Genomic DNA, 13,289 nt, shown 5'->3' with positions numbered 1-13,289 from the left:
TTTGAACTTGAAAATTTGGCTTATTATGTGTTGTTGTCCAAGAGGCAAATAATATCAGTCTTAAAGTCCCATTAACCTTTTGTGACAATAATTACTAGGTTCAGTTTCCACATAGAACATTCATTCAGATGTAAAATTTTTATAATGAAAATAATAAAAGAATAATTGAACAATTACTGAGTGCTAGGCACTGTGCTAAGTACTATACATGCATTCTCTCATTTAATCTTCATGGCAGTTCTATTGCGGGAGGGCGAGGGAGCTTACCCAGAGTCACCTGATTCTTGGTAAAGCCAGAGTCTGACTTCAGAGTCAGACTATTATATTTACTATTATATTACCTGTGTAATTACCAATGTAATCTAAATATTTTCAGTCCCTTCTTGCTGTTGAGAGAAATTGCCCTACAGCCTGTCATATTTATAAATTAGAAATTGTTAAAGATTCTTAAAGACTCTATTTTTCCACCCACTGAAAAAAAATCCTTTTTTTTTTTTTTTTTTTAATAGCTAAGGTTGCCATGGGAGAAGTATGGGCTTTGGAATCAGACTGATCTGGATTTAAATCCTAGTTCTGTTATTTATTATCCACAAAACCCAGTTTCTCTATTTGTAAGGAGATAAAATATGACAAGCTTCAGACTAATATGTTCTAAGTATGCAATAATGGCAGTTTTTTAATATTTTCAAAATGAAACCACTTTGTTTGCCTGTATTCCTGTACTATTTAATTTTAGGGGTGCCTGGCTGGTTCAGTCAGTAGGGTTCAGTAGTAGACCCTTGATCTCAGGGTCATGAGTTCAAGCCCCATGTTGGGCGTAGAGATTACTTAAAAAAATAAATTATATATGGTTTCCTTTATGACATCCAGTGGTGGTGCATACATGCTAATCTTAATCACTAATCAACTCCTTTAACAATATTAAAGCAGTAAGATTATTGGGGTAGTCTATAAACTTTAATAAGTAAGGTTATATTTTGTAGGAATATCAGCATAAGAGTGGATAAGTTCTTTAACGTCCTCAAAACTAAACAGTATATTCTGTTCTCCACATTTCAGTGGTTATATTTGTAAGTGGTCATTTTCTTCAAAAACATTTCTAACTTCTGTCTCTCTCTTCTAATCCTCATCTGTTCTGATCCAAAGTCTATTAAATTTTACTCTTCTCTGTTTAGTAGCTTTATTATATAGCTAAACTTATTGTGTAGCTACTGTGTGCCAGGATCTTTGCATATGTAGTCATTTCATCCCTCACAACTTTGGAAAATAACTACTGTTGTCTCCATTTTACAAAAACAAAACAAAAAACCTCTTAGATCAGTTTGCCCAAGATCCAACAGCTAGTAACATGCCAGATTTGGCATTTAACCTGGGCCTGTCTAACCCATGCCCATGTTCTTCCTAACACATCACAGAGCCTCTTAGTTCAGTATTCATTGGAACTACTTTCAAAGTCACAATATTTTTTTAAAGGCTATTATTTAACCAATAACTAGCAGTTTTAAACCAGTCATACCTGTCAGCAAGCAGTACAAACAAAGCCACAATAAATAACAATCCATTGAGTTCCCTTTTATAATGTGTATAGACTCCCAAAGTCATATTCAGCATGTTATTTGTAATAGTTCATTGTAACACCAGTGCACAATATATGAATCAATTACACCATCAAGATAAAGTGTGTACTGAGTACTGTAAGAATGTTAGAGATACAGTATGAACAAACATAGGAGCCTATAGATACTTTCCACCTGAGGATATATTAATAATAGAAGTGATTAAATAAAGCAACATTCTTTATGACTCATGTGATAGAAATCAATACTTGGGCAGAATAGGGTGTGAAATGAAGGGTAGGTATCACTGTATTCTTTACATCTAAAATTGAGATCTATCCACTGTAAAGTATTTATAGAGTTTGAATATGCTGAGTATATTCCATAAATATCATTTGCCAAAACGTGAGGAGGTACTGATAAGCTATATACCATACACACTAAAAAGCCTGATTTGACTCTCAGTTCATTGAAGGGGGATTTCACACTGCAGGCAGTAAGGGAGACATGGAGAAATTGCTGTTTTTGAGGAAAATATTCTTTGATTTGGGCATACTCTAAAGCAATATTCTCCAGTAAAACTTTCTATGACGATGGAAATGCCCTGTATCTGCACGGTCCATTTTGGTTGCCACTAACCACATGTGGCTGCTCAACACTTGAAATGTGGCTAGTACACGAAGAACCCACATTTTTATTTTTACTTAATGTTAATTTTTAATTAATTTTAATATGGCTATGCCCACTGTCTTGGACAGTACAGCTCTGGAGATTTTATGACTTAGTGATTAGGATAAACTGCCTCCAGTACAATGAACACGTTAAAAGTGATGTTTATAGAATCTCTCATAGACTTTTTTTCTTTTCTTTTTTTTCCTATTTGAACTTGTTAGTTGGTAAGTATAACATTTGAATTTACAAAGCACTGTCCATTGTGAAACACCATCACCCTAGTGCATTGCATGCCCAATTTCATAATAAAAACTTGATTACTCTCTTCTCTGCTCCTCGGTTAACACCTGTACAATTCTGCACTGTGTCTCTCATATCTGTTATCTGTCTTTTCTTTTGTTTTCTCACTTCTGCTCGCTACTCCATTTCTTCATTCACAACAAAGAAAGAAATGCAGTGATAGTTCTCTTCCTCCCAAAACCTCCGCTAGAAAACATTGGCCATCTTAAGGTAAACAGCCATGGGAAGGCCTCTCATGATTGGCCGGGAATAATATGCATTACCAGAAAAGCATGAGCTACCGCTCTTCACCTTCCTTCTGCCATCCATCTGCAGTGCTTCCCTAAAAAGGGCCATGGATTCATATTCTCCTCTAGGTTTTCCAGTATGGGTCCAGTATGAACCAATTCAGATCTTCAGGAAGAGTAAAGGTGAACAGAAATATATTTCCTTCTCCTTGTATTTTGAAGGCCAACCTCATTTCAGTTAGAAAAGAAAGAATGTTGGAGAAATTACTTTGAAAAGAAAGGCAATTAACCGGAATTCTAAGTAGTGAGAAAATAGTTCTTCCTTGATTATGTTTGTTCTTAAGTATGATTATAGCATTTCACCTTAAAAACACTTTGAAGCGTTCTACCAAGATAGATTCTTAATAATACATCTCTGTAGTAACCCTTATTGAACAGTTTTGATTGTTCAATATTCATAACTTCAATTTAGGCACAAATGTCTCACTAAATGGAAGTGTTTGTTAGTATGATTATTTCCATGCTGGAAATTTCTGTGAGGTGCTGCATTCGCTAACAAACATGCCAGAAGTTTTCCTGCAGAGTGAGGAGATGTATAATAAGCCTGCAACCTGTGTGATGTGTGTGTATGTGACATACATACAGAAAATGTTCACATACATAAGGCCCAGAAAATCTGGATTAAAGTGCCTTAAAATACACAGAATTTTTTAAATTGTAAGTTAGCAGGTTTTTTTTTTTTAAGGGCTTTTATTTTTAATGTAATTTTTTATACTACATATTTGAGAGCCTACAGTGTGCCAAGTTTTGTAGCATTACTGTATATTAGAGAATCATAATTCATTGAAATAAAGTGCAGAGGTAAAGAACTATTTTGTAAATGACACAAAATTTTCCAATTTGAATTTGTGTTTGCTTCTAAATTTTCATATCTTAATTCTAGTTACCTACTTGCTGTGACTAGATAGAGTAACTGCAAAAATTTAAGTTAAGGATAAACAAAAGCATTGCTTATCTCTTCTAAATGGAGACATTTTGAGGGGTCAATTTGTCTTTTTTTATTAAATTTCAGATAAGAGTTCTTGTCCTATTCCTTCTCCCAGGAATTTATCTTGCTCCTTTCTAGAAGCATATTTAAATACCCATCATGTATGATGGTCTCATAGTATTGAATTCCTTTTTGGAACCATTTGGTACTATTATTTTCAAGTTTGAGCAATGAAGACTCTTTTCTTGGTTATACCCTGTACGCCAGAGATAGGAATTTGTCCTTCTCACCTGCTTCTTAAGCCCTTCCCTGCATGCTAATGATGCTTTGGATCCCTGTCCTGTCTGGCCCAAAGATTTTGCTTCCCATTGCTTTTTCCGAGGAGCTCTCTGGTTAGTTCTGGCTCTGGAAATAATAATTGGTACTTTCTTCCTAATATGATTACATGAGCCACCAGATTACTGGAGTTTAAATAAAATGTTAGTAGGCTGTTCTAACAGGCAAGTTTTGGTCTTGCTTTTTCCCCTCAAAAGACTTCATTAAGGGTTGGGATCCATACTACAGATCAGTAACAGAAAGATTGTTTCTTATGGGATGAGAAGCCGGACGACTTGTTATCTATCTTGCTATTTCCCACAGGCTCCTACCCAGAGATTCTATCCAGTGAAACTCCCACAGCAACGCAGGTAGACGGGGCTGACCTGGCCTCTCCAATGTCTCCTCGAACTAGCAAAAGCCGCATGTCCATGAAGCTGCGTCGATCCTCTGGTTCAGCCAATAAATCCTAAGGAGACAAGCAGCCCAGCAGTGTGATCAGCAGTAACCACCTTAGCATGAACATAGTGTTAACCCTTTCAGGCCTTCGTGTTTGCCATAACATGCATGTTTCTTCCTGAACATTTATTTTAGAAAACACTGGATTTAAATAATTTGTAAGTTAATATTTTAGATTTGGGTTGTTTATTCAGTTGGTTGTTTTTCCCCCCCAACACTCTAAGCTGCCATATTTTGGGGGGGTGGAGTTTTATTCTATACCCTTTACCTTCCTGGATAATTATGTCTAAGCAGTTTCACTTTTAATTTCATGATTAACTTTGAACCAAACTATAATTGGACAGATAGTCTCATTATTTTATTTATTGTGCCCCATTGCAACTTTATGGCTCAGTAAATGTATAATTTTTTTACAAATGTAAATTTTTAAATTTAAGCATTTGTAAAGTTATAGCAAAAGTTGCAAATCTTAATACACAGGATGTGTATGGATTATTTATGTTATGAAAATAGAACACTTAAAATAAATGGTCTTTTAGCATCTCAAATTCCAGCTGACATAATTTGAGCATGAACATTTTCTTCCCAAAGCAATGCCTCATTTCTCGGCTGAGCGGAGGATGCCATGACATAGCTCATAACCAGAAAAATCACTGTGCTGAACTTTGATTTGTGTTTAGCTTCCACATATTTTTCTAATGTTTTGCTTTTTAAATGGTATCAGTGTTAAATGCCATTTTTGTTTTGAGATTGTGGCCCTGTATTATTGGCTGCTGGATCCTGGTATATCTGTGTTCTTTCCTGAGTACCAAAAAGAGGGTAATTGGGGGGATGGAGAGAAAGAAAAAAAAAAAAGAAAAAACTTTTCTGATAGAAATGTGTTGCTTAAATTATGTGTAATTTAAAAGAAAAGGGAACATGACCCAGGAGTCTAAATTAAATCTAATATTATTAATACTGGACTTGCTGATGCAGGTTGGTATTCATTCCACCCTCCAGAAATATTTTCCTACAGTAAATAAGCTGCTCACATTTTGTTCATATTTTGTTTTGAACGGGCATCTCCTAAGGAAATGTAGCATGACATCAGTACTAACTGCATGTGTAAATACATCATACGGGCAAACTCTAAAATATAAATTATGTATCATCATTCATGTAGTATCTACAAATTTGTAACAGTGAAAGAAAAAGATACGGTATTTAATAATACAATAAAAATATTCTTATCACTTATGTCCAGGAGCGTTGATTTGTCTTTCTTTTATATTTCTTGTCTATTTGTCTTTCTTTAATATATTTTCAGAACTATAGGATTAATGGAGAGATATAAAGCATAAACCTAGGTTATCTTAGCAAATCATGAAAAAGGAATTTGAATTCCCTTGTTAGGATACACCCCAACTTCTCAGAGACTCTACCACAGTCACTGAAAATGCAGGCAATCTTACACCTTCATAACGGCTGGCCAGAAACTTTACCCAGTGCACTTGGTTAAAGCATCAATTAATCTTAGCCTCATGCTTCTTTGATTTTTAAATTTTCAATATGTCTTATAATACACATTCAGGGGGAAAAAAACTTTTTGCAGACAGTTTCTAAAATAACCTTCCAGACTTCTGTGCACTTAAGTTTTTGTTAAAAATAAAAATAGATTGCTATGAAACTGTAGAAAATAAAATTCCCATGAAAGCTTATGTAGAAGATAAGCAAATGGAGTCCCTGAGAACAAGGTTAAACAATATTGACAGTTTCCCACAACCAAGGTGAAGAATTAAAAAAGGAAAATCAAAGTAACTGCTTACACATTTCTATGGTGATTTCATTTTTTTAAAAATGAACAGCCAATGGATTGATGATTTATAACAAAATTGAGTAAAAATACCAACTTGGAAATATTGTACTTAGCACAGTTAACATGATTTTTTTCATGTTTAGATAAAACTACTTTTTTTAAGAAAATATATATTATTTTCCATTGACATTTTAGGTAGTAAAGTATCTTTAGATTTAAAAAGCGTTTTGGAGCTCAGTTTGTGCAAGCCATACATCAAAGGAAATTTTCCCATTGCATTTCTCCATCACTACATTCATTTACAAAATATAATTTTTCCTGTCTGTATTCTGTCTAAATGGGTCACTAAGATTCTAAAGTAGGATACTGGCTTTGGGGAGATAAGAAATGTGACTTTGAAAAATAGGCTGTGTTCAATGAAATTCTCAGGACAAACACAGAACACAACAAAGTACCAGCTATGTACATTTATTTGGTGGTAAGCATCTTACAAGTATGGGCTATCTGTCAAGCAATACTCAGCCAGTGTCCCAAACTCTGGCTATTAGAGCATGGGTACAGAGTGTACACTGAATATGGTTTACAAAAATTGAAAAACAGGTTGCTGCTGAAAAATGAATATGGAATGAATCCCCATTCAGTTTCATAGTGGATTATAGGTATTAACATCTTCCTTAAACTGAACATAGTTTCATATATAACACTGCATGAGATTTACAACAGAAGGATTAAACAATTTGGATGAAACCCTACTAAAAACAGTTAAACTTCTGGAAATGAGTTGTGTTTCCAAAAAGCTGTTATTTAAAGTTTTAAAATATCTCTTCCTGAAAACACACCAAAAAAGCTAAAGGTGAGAATTTTGGGGGTGTCTCAACTCCAAGTAAAGTAGCACCCTCCCCACCTCCAAACACTGAAGAATGGACTAACAAACACTTGAGAAAAGGAACGTTTACAGGGAGAGCCCCACATCCCCCAAAAGCGCAAACATCCTCTTACATTTCCTGCCCACAGGCATAGGTCTTGAGTGTTTCCCCACCCCCCTTGTAAGTTTGGCACCAATCACATAACTTTCAATTCACAGAATATACAATGCAAGGTATCTGACCCTATTGAGACAGAAACTACATAGGCGCCTGCGATGGCAAGAGGGGAAAAACAAAACGACTACCACTTTCGGTAGCTAGAATCCTTTGTAGATATTGAGACATGCACGCATTCACTACGACTTTCCATAGGAATTACAAGTCATATAGGATTCGTTAGGGTCTCCAGAGTGAGGGGGGAAATCCTATTTTCGTGGGGAAAGCAAGAAGGCTTTAAAGTGACAGTCCTTGACCGCGAATGTTTATACCATATACATACCTGCTCTAGAGAGGGATTTTACATTTCGCTGTCCGCTTCTCTGGCGGAACATTGACTACTGGGAGTTTTAGGAGAGGAAAATATAAGCAGGAAAGAGGGTAAACTTGCAAATTCAAGAAATGCCCACAGAAATTCCCATGATCTGTTTCCTCCAAGGCCAACCGCACAATCTTCCTCATCTCTTTCCTCAACAGCCAGGCCGCAACGGCATCTGCAGCAGCAGTACCTGCCGACTTTCTGAGGGGTGGCACTTATTTATGTGCCGGGTCAGCCCCGGGGAGCTAAAAAAAGTGGACGGGCAGTGCTTGCACGAGAAAATTTGCTGAGCACTCCCGTCGGATGCTCCGCCTGGGCTCGGCGCTTCTGGGGGCGCCCCGGCCAGAGCAGGCAGGAGCAGCTCCTCGCGGACCGCGTGCCACAGCCGGTGTTTGTCCCTGATGTCTGCGGACGGGAAGTGCGCTCCGCACAGGGGGCAAGCGAAGGCGAGTGGGGCACCGTGTTCGGAGCCAAAGCCTGGGGCAAGCGCACGAGCAGAGCCTGCCTCGTGAGTGCCTAGGTGCTTGCGCAGATAGGCTTGGCGACGGAACTTTTTGTGGCAATATGGGCACATGAAGATCTCGGATCCCCCGACACCACTGGCACTACCTGGCCCAGGCACCCGGCGCCCCAACACCCCCTCCGTAAAGGGGACCTGAGGCAGCGGTGGCTCGGGGTGGGACAGCACCTGGAGGCCCTGGTGTGGGGCGCTGTCCTGGTGCTCCGCCCTGGAGCTGTCCCTCGCCTGCAGGTGCTGATCGGCCGCTCGCTCCGCCCGGCTGTTCTCCTTCCCCTCCGCCAAGAAAGATGCAACAGCCCCAGAGTCTGGGGAGGTGGAGGAAGACGAAGGAGGCGGCTTCCCGTCGGCTGAAGAGACTGTGGCGGCATTTGCCGCTGAGGAACGCGGTTTGTGCCAGCGGCGATGGGAGGCGAGGTTCGCAGGGCAGCTGAAGACCTTGTCGCACTCCGGGCAGCGGTACTCGACGCGTACGATGCGGGAGCAGCGGTGCTGAGCCAGAGCGAAGGGATCTGCGTACTGCTCCTTGCATAGCTGGCAGATAAACTCCCCCAGTGGCGTGCGGCTGCCCCCCAAACCCCGGGACGGTGCTCCGGGCTCCTCCTCCTTGATCTTCAGGCCCAGGACAGGGGATGTGGTCACTTCATCGGCGAAGCTCAACTTCCTCATGGCCTTTGGCTTCTTGACTCCGGCGGCCGCGGGTCCAGACGTGCAGCCCGGAGGGGCCTTGGCACGGCGCTCGTTGCCAGCGGCCCGCTTCAGGCCGTGCAGGGTGGCCGAGAGGGGCGCAGGGTCTGGATGGAGCTCTGGCTCTGGGAACGGTGCCCGGAGCGGCAGCAGGAACTGCTCCCCCGAGGTCGGTGCAGCTGCTGGCGCCGCCGAGCAAGAGAAAGCAGCCACCGCGGCGGCACCCCCGGGGAAGGACTCTGCAGAGACGGGTGAGCTGAGGCAGCGCTCCAGGAATGCCCGGCGCAGCTCCGCGCCCGCCGGCTTCGTGGGGCTGGGGCTGGGGCTGGGCCCGGGACCCTCCCTACCATCCGCCCTCCACTCCGCAGCACCTTCCTGCCCGCCCTCCCCCAGGCTCACCCTAGCCGCCCGACAGGACGACCCCGACAGTTCCCGGGCCGCCGCCGCCTCCTCCAAGGTGGGGGTTGCCACCTGCTCCGCACCGGGCTGGGGGGCACTGGAAACCTCCTTGGGAAAGGGCGGCGCCCCCTGGGGCCCCAGCCGGGGGAAAACCCGCTCAGCTAGGCGCACTCGATACGAGCCGCCTGTCCGTTTAGTTCGCTTTACCAGGAAGCCCCTCGGCATGGTGGAGTCGGGAGTGCTCAAGGGGCAAAGAGTAAAGGGGGCGCCGCGGGGGCTGCGAGCTGGCGAGCACCGCAGCTACCTGAGCTTCGCCACAGCCGTCATGCGTGGGCTGCCTTTATAGCTGAGACTCGGGGCCGAGGGACCACCGGTCGCCTTCAGGCTAGACCGGCCAATCAGGAGTGGCAGCGGGCGCCAGGGGCGGGGTTTTCGCCTGGCTGGGCTCACAGGGGTCCGAGAAGCCGGCTGCGGCCCGCGCCCCCACCCCACCTCGCAGCGGCCTCGGCGGGGCCCCAGCAGCTGGCTTAGGAGCTGCCCGTGCCGCCTCCCCCTGCCGCCCACCGGGCGGACGAAGATACAAAAAGGTTAGGTCCAGAGTGTGAGGAAGCTCGCCACTCACCGGCTCCGCTGCCTCCAGGGGGGGGGCTGTCCAGGGAGCCATGAGGAGAGGCAACTGATGGGCGCCTTCTTTGCGGGCTGGGACCCTGCGGCGGCCCCGACGCGAGGGACTCTGATGGAAGCCGAGAGGGAGGAAGGCAAGAGGAAGGGGCCGCGGGCGGCGCGCCCCAGGAGGCAACTGGGTGGGTGTCCGCTGGGGAACGGGTTAATGTCCTCTGCCCTTATTGAGCTGATGAGAAGCTGAGACGGAGCGGCAGGGCGGCTAAATCCACCGCCCTGTGCCTACACTTGACGGTGGGAGCACGTCTGCCATCCAGTATCGATCGACACTGCGCGCGTCTGTGATACTATGAGAATTCATCTGGGAAGAAGGGCTCTCAGTGCGGGAGATCGTGCGTGCTGGCAAGCCTCTGGAGCTCAGGACGCCAGCCGGCTTCTGGACCCTGGTCCTCAGGTCTTATCAACGTCCCCTCCCCGATGGGAAAAGGAGTGGGGAGGGGAAAGTAGGATCTAATTTTCGACTGTCCTCAGATAAAGTGGTTTCTCTGTTCACACCTTCCACTTGTACTACCCAGAGACATGACTTAGTGCCTAACTGACCTGTTTAGCATGGAGTAGATTGAGAAATACTGGCAGAATCAGGATTACATCTGCTTCCCCTTATACAAGGAATACTTTGCAAAAGGTGTGCAATGGGCCAGATTTAATAGATTTTCATCCAGCACTCTGTAATGTGCCCAGCACTGTTTTAAGCACTAGAAGATATTTGAAAGTTTGTAATACCAGCTGAACTATGAAATAATTAGAAAATTTGACAGATGTATAATAAAGTACCAAAAGTCCAAAATACAATATCAGAATAGGAAGGGAAAAGAACTCAAGTTTCCTTACTAGATCAAACTGGAGACAAAGACTTAGTAATGTGTTTTTAAAGTAGACTAGTATTAACAGATGTAGTCGTCAATAATACACATCCCCTTCCTTCTAAGTGAATGAAGTGTTTTTATATGGAGTGCATTATTCTGGGGAAGACCTGGAAGTAATTATATATTTGTTAATCATTAACAATATTTTAGGCATTCTACTTAAGTAATCTCTAATCTTCTCACACATACACATCAAACAAAGGAGATACTATTACTCTCCTTTTTTTGATGAGGGGATTGAGCCATAGAAGTTAGATAAATAACTCACAAAAGTCACCCAGAGCTCAGATTCAAACTGAGTTCTAGCTAATTCCAAAGCTCAGACTCTTTCCGCCACATTAGTGTCTTCAAACTTTTTTTTTCTGGTCACATCCCACAATAAGAAGTATATTTTATGGCACACACATGGAACTGAAACAAAAATTTCAGAAAATAATATTTAGTTTAACTAGGTATAATGCATTTTTGTATTTTCTGTGCAATTATATTTTCTTTTTTAAAATGCTGATGATAGCAAAAAAATTGATTTCATAACTTACTAATGGATTAGGACCCACAATTTGAAAAATACCTTCATGATGGTGTTTCCCATTACAAAGCATGAAATCATACAAAATTAAACTTGATACTTTATAATCAAAATTAACATTCTGAATCACTACATAAAATATTTGAGTCCTTTAATAATGTTGATAAATTTAGTTTCCCAAAATTTGATCATTTCTGACACGTCAGTTTATGTATGACTTTTACCTCAACTTCTTCTCAACTCTTCCTTTCTTTTTCTCCTAATGGCCTGGACATATTGTGTGGTGTTGCAAATTTTAGGTAAGATTTTAATACTTTAAGATAGCCCCTTTCCAAGAGAGGCTTTTCCTCAGGGGTATGTAGTACTTTGTAAGAATTGCAACCATATGACCCAGCATTTGTGCATCTAGGTAATACACAAAAGAATTGAAAACAGGGACTGAAACATACACTTGTACACCAATGTCCATCGTAGCATTATTCAGGAAAGTCCAAAGATGGAAACAACCCAGTGTCCCACAACAGATAGATGTATAAACAAAATGGGGTATATACAAATGACAGGATATTATTCAGCCATAAAAAAGGAATGAAATGCTGATCCATACAACATGGATAAGTCTTGAAAATATTATGCTAAGTGAAATGAGCCAGACACAAAAGACAAATATAAGATTTCAGTTATATTGAAACATCTATAATAGGCAAATTCATAGAGACAGGCAGTAGATTATTGGTTATCAGGGGTTGGGGAAATGGGAACTTATAGTGTAAATGGTTACAGAATTTCACTTTGGGGTGGTAAAATGTTTTATTAACAGCGGTAAAAAAAAAATAGGGGTGATAGATGGACAACATTGTGAATGCTGTCAATGCCACTGAGTTACAAACTTAAAAATTGTTAAAATGGGAATTTTGGGGGGCACCTGGGTGCCTCAGATGGCTAAGCGTCTGCCTTCAGCTCAGGTCATGATCTCCAGGCCCTGGGATCGAGCCCCACATCAGGCTCCGGCTGGCTCAGCGGGGAGCCTGCTTCTCCCTCTCCCTCTGCCTCTCCCGCTGCTTGTGTGCTCTGTCTCTCTCTTAAATGAATAAATAAAATCTTAAAAAAACAAAAAGCAAAGAGGGACATTTTTGTTGTATATATTTTACAATAAAAATTTTTCACACATACACAGAAAGGAGGAGGCAAAATTATGGCATATCAGACTATGAAAGGAATATAAGGACCAGGTCATGTAATTTGGACTTTATAACATAGGACAGGCACAGAGAGTCATTTAAAGGTTGTTTTTTGTTTTTTGTTTTAAGATTTATTTATTTGAGAGAAAGAGCACACTCAGAAGGGCAGACGGGGAGGGAAAGGAGAGAAAGAATCCTCAAGCAGACTCCCCACAGAGCTCGAGGAGGGGCTCAATCCCATGACCATGAGATCATGACCCAAGCTGAAATCAAGAGTCGAAGGCTTAACTGACTGAGCCACCCAGGTGTCCCCCCCGCTTTTTTTTTTTTTTTTTTTTGAGAGTCATTTAAAGTTTTAAAGTGAGGGAATGACATTTGCTTTTGAAATTGCATGAGGAAAAATATCTTTGGCTAAACTTTCTGCTAGACAGAGAAAGGGAAACATAGATATAAGACTCTCCATCTCTCAGCCCTTTCCCTTCCAACCGAGAATGTGTGTCTGTTTCTAGAAAAAACAAAATGAAGGAAACTTAAAAAGTCAAAAGAGCAGTTATAATGGGAAAATACTTAATGAAACGATTGGCATAGATCTGATATTCAATACCTGTTTTTTTTAATAAATAGTGCTAGTTATCAGATGGACAACAAATGTGTCATCCATCCATCCTTCCAGCTGTCCTGTCTTCCACTGTACATACGTCTATTCAATCACCCAT

General features: G+C 41.7%; 2 protein-coding genes across 12 annotated transcripts in view; one reads left to right on the top strand and one right to left on the bottom strand.

Moving 5' to 3' along the window:
• Positions 1-5,742, top strand: part of RALGAPA1 (Ral GTPase activating protein catalytic subunit alpha 1) — a 247,521-nt gene extending 241,779 nt beyond the window's left edge. For 5 of the 11 annotated variants that reach the window (XM_032404961.1, XM_032404954.1, XM_032404960.1 and 2 more), the window contains 3 exons: positions 2,450-2,452; positions 2,885-2,938; positions 4,383-5,742. In XM_032404961.1, the coding sequence (XP_032260852.1) occupies positions 2,450-2,452; positions 2,885-2,938; positions 4,383-4,531 (206 nt within the window). In that variant the 3' untranslated portion in view covers positions 4,532-5,742. Of the gene's footprint in view, positions 1-2,449; positions 2,453-2,884; positions 2,939-4,382 lie in introns of those variants that run through there. The other 6 variants (XM_032404952.1, XM_032404955.1, XM_032404962.1 and 3 more) reach the window with 4 other exon arrangements.
• A 1,031-nt stretch (positions 5,743-6,773) lies between these two features.
• On the bottom strand, positions 6,774-12,296 carry INSM2 (INSM transcriptional repressor 2). The gene has a single exon (XM_032404950.1). It carries the CDS (start codon positions 9,539-9,541, stop codon positions 7,865-7,867), a length of 1,677 nt encoding a protein of 558 aa, XP_032260841.1. The 5' UTR covers positions 9,542-12,296; the 3' UTR covers positions 6,774-7,864.
• Between the last annotated feature and the right edge of the window lie 993 nt (positions 12,297-13,289).

Source organism: Phoca vitulina, unplaced genomic scaffold (assembly GCF_004348235.1).
Source record: "Phoca vitulina isolate PV1807 unplaced genomic scaffold, GSC_HSeal_1.0 scaffold7, whole genome shotgun sequence".
Lineage (NCBI taxonomy): Eukaryota > Metazoa > Chordata > Mammalia > Carnivora > Phocidae > Phoca > Phoca vitulina.
Note: the sequence above shows the minus strand (reverse complement) of the source record. Positions and strands in the feature narration are given on the sequence as shown.